The sequence below is a fragment of the Raphanus sativus genome, chromosome 1 (assembly GCF_000801105.2).
Source record: "Raphanus sativus cultivar WK10039 chromosome 1, ASM80110v3, whole genome shotgun sequence".
Classification (NCBI taxonomy): domain Eukaryota; kingdom Viridiplantae; phylum Streptophyta; class Magnoliopsida; order Brassicales; family Brassicaceae; genus Raphanus; species Raphanus sativus.
In genome coordinates this window covers 18,460,434-18,467,130 of record NC_079511.1, presented here as the reverse complement: position 1 = coordinate 18,467,130, position 6,697 = coordinate 18,460,434, and the positions used below count along the sequence as shown (strand labels likewise).

The 6,697-nt window shown below is 39.7% G+C and overlaps 1 protein-coding gene and 1 non-coding gene across 2 annotated transcripts in view; one reads left to right on the top strand and one right to left on the bottom strand.

The window, feature by feature from the left end:
- Positions 1-1,503: 1,503 nt before the first annotated feature.
- LOC108824847 (uncharacterized) overlaps positions 1,504-6,697 on the bottom strand; it is an 8,316-nt gene continuing 3,122 nt past the window's right edge. The window contains 3 exon segments of the mRNA XM_056990196.1: positions 1,504-2,336; positions 2,339-2,669; positions 2,763-4,222. Of these exon segments, the coding sequence (XP_056846176.1) occupies positions 1,504-2,336; positions 2,339-2,669; positions 2,763-4,222 (2,624 nt within the window).
- On the top strand, positions 4,944-5,050 carry LOC130497809 (small nucleolar RNA R71). The gene has a single exon (XR_008936798.1). It is a non-coding gene; the product is annotated as a small nucleolar RNA R71 (small nucleolar RNA).

Here is a 6,697-nt window from a genome sequence, read left to right as displayed (position 1 = left end):
CCCATTTACTGTGAACTCGTCGCCTTCTTCACTAACGATCGTTAGTGCTCCGGAAGGTTTTACTTCCTTGATGGTAAAAGGTCCTGACCAACGAGATCTTAGTTTTCCAGGGAAAAGGTTTAATCTGGAGTTATATAGGAGAACTTGATCATTCGGTTCAAAGTGTCTAGATATGATCTTCTTATCGTGATAAGCTTTTGTTCGTTCCTTATATAACTTCGAATTTTCATATGCCAAATGTCGTATTTCATCGAGCTCGTTGAGCTGAATTAGACGTCTCTCGGCAGCTGGCTTAATATCAAAATTTAGTAATTTGGTTGCCCAGGCTGCCTTGTGCTCCAGTTCAACTGGTAAATGGCATGATTTTCCATAAAGTAAGTGAAAGGGTGTCGTTCCCAGTGGTGTTTTGTAAGCGGTCCGATATGCCCATAAGGCATTGTCTAATTTGCGAGACCAATCTTTCCTATCTATTCGAACGGTCTTCTCCAAGATTTCCTTGATTTGTCGGTTCGAAACTTCCACTTGTCCACTGGTTTGTGGGTGATAAGGTGTAGCCACTCGATGGTGGACACCATTCTTCTCAAGTAATCGGTCGAAAACTTTGTTGATGAAGTGTGATCCACCGTCACTAATGACTATTCTGGGAACTCCAAATCTTGGGAAGATAATGCTCTTGAAAAGTTTGACAACGACAGATGCATCATTTGTTGGAGAAGCAACTGCCTCGACCCATTTTGAAACGTAATCTACAGCGACCAGGATATATTTGTTGTCATAAGAAGATGGGAAAGGACCCATAAAATCTATTCCCCAACAGTCGAAGACTTCTACTTCCAAGATAAAGTTTTGTTCCATCTCATGTCTCTTGCTTATTTTTCCTCTCCTCTGACATCTGTCGCATTGTGCTATATGAGCGTGGACATCGCGAAATGTTGTTGGCCACCAAAATCCTGCTTGGAGAATTTTGGAAACTGTTTTAAAAGTGGCGAAATGTCCTCCGTAGCCAGAGCTATGACATTGGTAAATAATGTTCGGAATTTCAGCTTCAGAGACGCATCTTCTATATATGCCGTCAGAACAGTGCTTGTAGAGATAGGGCTCGTCCCAATGGTATCTCCGAACTTCACGAAAGAATTTTTTTCTTTCATAACCTTTTAAATTTTCTGGTTCAAAATCAGCGGCTAAATAGTTGACTATATCGGCATACCAGGGTCGATCTTTGATGTTCCGTCCAATCGCATTTGTTTCTTGAATAGAGACGTCAGATAAGTTATGATTCAAAGCATTACAGGCAACCTTAACTGGTAAGTCAATAAGTTCTGTTAATGTTCTGTTGCTGATGGATACGATTGATCCTGCATCAGTAGTATCGGCTTTCAATTTGTCATTTGATTCGTCCAGTGATCCGTCAGATATGAGCGATATATGACCTATGAATGACGTGTCCAAAAGAGCGATATTCTCTGTAGGGAATAAATCGTCTATAGGAACTTTATCCTCAATTCAAATCCTGGAAAGATGATCAGCGACACCGTTGTCTACTCCTCTTTTATCTTTGATCTCAATATTGAATTCTTGGAGTAGTAAGATCCATCTTATGAGTCTTGGTTTAGCATCTTTCTTCTGCATTAAATATTTGATAGCAGCATGATCAGTGTGGACTATAACATGTGCTCCGACTAAGTATTGACGGAATTTTTCGAAAGCATAAACCACTGCTAGTAGCTCTTTTTCTGTGGTAGAGTAATTCCGTTGCGCTTCGTCGAGTGTGCGACTCGCATAGTAGATAGCGTGCAGCTTCTTATCTTTTCGTTGTCCTAGAACCGCTCCAACTGCGAAATCACTCGCATCGCACATAATCTCGAAAGGGAGATTCCAATCCGGGGGTTGTACGACTGGGGCAGTTATAAGAGACTTCTTCAGTGCTTCGAAAGCTTCCTTGCATTCTGGTGTAAAATCGAATTTAACTTCTTTGCACAAAAGATTATTTAGAGGTCTAGCAATTTTACTGAAATCTTGTATGAATCGTCTGTAAAATCCGGCATGTCCAAGGAAACTCCTTATGTCTCTAACGTTTGTGGGTGCCGGTAGACCAGTCATTACTTCAATTTTAGCTCTGTCTACTTCTATTCCAGCTGCGGAAACTTTATGTCCAAGGACTATACCATCGTTTACCATGAAATGGCATTTTTCCCAGTTTAGGACAAGATTCTTTTCTTCGCATCTTTCCAATACCTTGCACAAGTTGTCTAGGCAATCCTTAAAACTTGATCCGTAAACCGAAAAATCGTCCATAAAGACTTCCATGAAATCTTCGATCATATCTGTGAATATGACATCATGCAACGTTGGAAAGTGGCTGGTGCGTTACATAGTCCAAATGGCATTCTGCGATATGCAAATGTTCCGTAAGGACAAGTAAAAGTTGTCTTTTCCTGATCTTCAGGATGTATCGGTATCTGGAAAAATCCCGAATATCCGTCAAGAAAACAATAATATTTATGGTTGGCCAGTCTTTCTAGCATTTGATCGATGAAAGGTAAGGGAAAATGGTCTTTCCTAGTAGCAGCATTCAGTTTCCTGTAATCAATACACATTCGATGTCCAGTGACAGTGCGTGTAGGGATAAGTTCATCTTTATCATTTTTAACCACTGTGATCCCACCTTTCTTTGGTACAACATGCACAGGGCTTACCCATTTACTGTCTGAGATAGGATATATAACTCCAGCATCCAGAAGTTTAATTATTTCCTTTTTCACTACCTCTTTTAGGTTTGGATTGAGTCTCCTTTGCTGTTCTATAGATGTTTTTGCATCTTCTTCGAGGTGGATACGGTGCATGCAAAGGTCAGGAGCTATTCCGGGAATATCATCGAGAGAATACCCGATCGCTCTCCGATACTTACGCAGTTTGTTCAAAAGGAGAGCAAGCTCTCCATTCGTGAGATTGGCATTAACAATGACAGGATATGATTTATCGCAAAGGAATGCATATTTCAGGCCAGCTGGAAGTGGTTTCAGTTCAACCTTGGGTGCTTTTTCTTTAGTCCAGTTGGTCGATGAAGAAGATGATCGATCAATAGTTTCCCTAAGGTATTGATCCATAATGATTTCAGAATCATCAGTTTCTTCATTTGCGATTCCGATACTTGCGTCCATAAGGTTCGCATAATCTTCTGTTCTGCTATCTACGTTCAGAATTTCTTGTTCATCAGGAGTGAATGTGTCTTCTGATGAATTGGCAGCACATATATCCGTAAGGTATTCTTTTTCTAGCTCAGAAACTTCTTCTGTGTAAAAGGCGTGATCGTCTATCAGAGGACGTTTTACTAGCTTTTCCATGTCGAAGTTCATTGATATATCTCCGACATTTAAGTTAATCTTTCCTCCTTTACAATCTATGATTGCTCCTGCTGTAGCCAAAAAGGGCCGACCTAATATAAGGGGGTCTTTCGGCACTTGTTTATACTTTAGTACAACAAAATCTGTTGGTATGAAGCAATCATCAATTTTGACTGGTACATCTACGAGGATTCCCTCAGGTACCCTAATAGAACGATCAGCTAGAACTAACGTGATAGGCGTTGGAACGAATTCATTATAACCTAGTGAAACTGCCACAGAGTATGGCATGAGGTTTACACTAGAGCCAAGATCACAAAGAGATCGAGGAAAACGTGCGTTTTGTATCTTGCAATCTAGGACAAAACTACCAGGGTCAGTCCTTTTGATTGAAGTTTCTCCTTGTATCATCGCACTTACTTCCTCTGACACCATCATAACGCTTTGTTCTCCACTCGAGGATATCATATCTTTTACGTACTTTTTCACCGAGGGGGCTATCTTAAGGGCGTCACTGAGAGACATCTCGAGAGTGATTTTGTCGAAGGCCTTTTTGCAGATTGCATGTTCCAATGCCTTCTTAGTTTGTGGTTTGTTTGGAGGAAATGGGGGAGGAGTTCTATAGACTCTTTCAGTTCCGGTAGATTGTGTATTGCAATCGTTGGTGTTGCCAGATGGTCGATCGTTTTCCTTCCCAGAGGATCGATCGATATTTGGTACGTCTAGATGATCGACTTCGATCTCGGCATCGGGATTCTCTTTTTCTAAGTCTACAGTTCTTCCCTGATCCTGTTTATTTGAAAAATTTCTTATTTGTTCTGATGTTCCTGAGTCAGAATCATTGTCAAGAAGCTCTATGGGGTTGGAATTGCTTTTTCCTGCGTTATCAAATTTTTATTGCTGGCATCGTCTCTGGCATTTGTTTCAAGGCGTTTTCCGCTTCGTAACATCACGGCATATGCCTGGCGTTTTGCCCCAGGGTTAGCATCGGTCCTTCCAGGAAGACGACCTGTCTCTCTTTTTGAGTAGTTGCCAGGTTAGCAATTTGGTCTTCCATTCCCGTAGGTGTTCAATTAATGAATCCATCTTCTGATTTAGTTCACCGTAAACACTGTTTATTTTCCCATTGAATTCGGATTTCATTTTACGGTTTCCTGTAAGGGCTTGTTTTAGATTGTACTTCTCTCTCCCAGTACGAGACTGCATACAGATTTCATAGTCTCGTGTAAAGCTGTCGACGTTAAACACAGAATGAGGATCAGTAGTATCTAATTCTTCTATAAAGTCGAGCTCATCTTCTGATATAGGAGTTTTATTGTAGTACTGGCACAGTTAGGTGGGTTTGATCTGTCAGAAGGGAATGAAGCGAATTTATAGAATTTTTTATCTCAGCTAACTCAGTATTTTCTATTGAGTTTACAGCTTTTCTTTTTCTTCATTCATCTCTTCATAAGATCTTCCTGTTGCCATGTTTTCGATTAAGCGTCTTGCTTCCATAGGATTTCTAGTAACGAATTCCCTTCGCTTGCTGTATCAAGCGTTGTCTTATAGCTCAGAATAACACCTTTGTAAAAGATCTTAAGAAATTGTGGTTCTGGATAACCATGGTGGGGGCATTCGAGTTCATAACTCTTGAATCTTCCCCATGCGTTTTTGAATGATTCCTGAGGATTTTGACGGAAGGTAGAGATTCGCCTCCTTACTTCCCAGTAACGAGTATCGTCGAAGAATCTCTTAAGAAGACATTTCTAATCTCCTTCCAACTAGTCAGGGATCCTTTTGGTAGACAGTTTACCATCTTCAAGGCTTCCCCTTCTAGTGAAAATGGAAAAAGTCTGCAACGAATGTATTCGTCTGGAATTAATTCCTCTAGACCTTCGATGTGGTCTTGTGGATGTTCTAAGGAAGATCCTTTAAAAGGGTTTCGACGCACCATATTATAGTAATCAACATTAAACTTGGTTTTCGTGGTGACGTCGTCAGGTACTCTAATAGCGGACCTATTGGAATAGGTCCTATTGGGGTTTAAGTAGTCTTGCAAGGGCAATTTAATTTCTTTACCTATGTTTAAGGTAGAGTTTGACTTAACAGGGATTTCAGTCCCCTGTTTTTCATTAGTTTGGCTAGAAATGTTGCTTGATTGACCTATTGGTTCAGTTTGGACTACTTTCTCATTATCAGCATCGGTAAGAGGGTACTTACCTGCTTCCGGCTGGGTGGTATCGATCGATAAATTTCGGATGAAACGATCGATTCTTCTGTATCTGCGTCGCTCGATTGACAATGTTCCGTGTCGATCGATGCTTGGCCGACATCTGTATTCTCCATCCTTTGTGTTGTAAAACAAAAGAATAGAAAAATTAGCAAAAGTAACAAAGTCTATGCTAAATCCTAAATTAAATCTAAAAGTAATAAGAAAGAGTCCCCGGCAACGGCGCCAAATTTGATATCACTCAAATTACCCTAAAAAGTGAATTACTCTCTCAAATAAGAGGTTCAGATGTAGTACTTAGGGATCGAATCCACAAGGACTCTAGGATTACTTGAAGGTTCAATTAATTAGAAATAAAGATAGACTTAAGGTTTTATATGTTTTTAAGCAGTAAATATTAATGTGAACAAGGAAGTTGTTCAGTAACTGAAATGAAGGTTGTTTCTTAATGAGGAAAATAGCTAGATTCAGGTATTTCTCAGGTATGAATTTATGCAGTTTGAAAGTGACATTAGGGCTTTAGTCCTTTGAACTCAATCAATTGGTACGACCAGTAGGGTCTCCTTTACTAGATCCCGGATCTCAACTGTCGTTTGTTGATCTCGGAAAAGAGTCGATCGATACGACTTTCGTCTAATCGATCGATACACCTTTCAAACAATCGATCGCTACAACGATGGTTGTATCGATCGATGGTAATTCTAGCAAGCATTATCGATTTGGTTGAAAACGTTCTCTAATGATCTAGACCACCTTTCGCATGTGTCTAGTCAGTTAGATCACTTTAGTTTATTTCAGGGTATTGAGAGTATACAGTTGGTTATCTCTTCAATCCTAAGATCTAGATTTAAGGGTGATCAATCCTAAATCTAGTATTAAGAATAACTAAAGTGAAAAGACTAATTTAATCACCCTAACAATTGTCACAATCTCATCATATGATTCACCCTTATGAGAAACCTAAATCTAACAATTAGGTTTACTCAGACATATATTCATGAGAGACAAAGTCATGATGGTTTGAATAAAACTTAATATGAAATAAGGAACACAAGAGTAATGAGTAAGATAAAAAGGGAGTTCAAGATCTTCTCTGTTTTGCAGTCTCAGATCTATCTCTCCAACTCAACTCTTCTCCTAA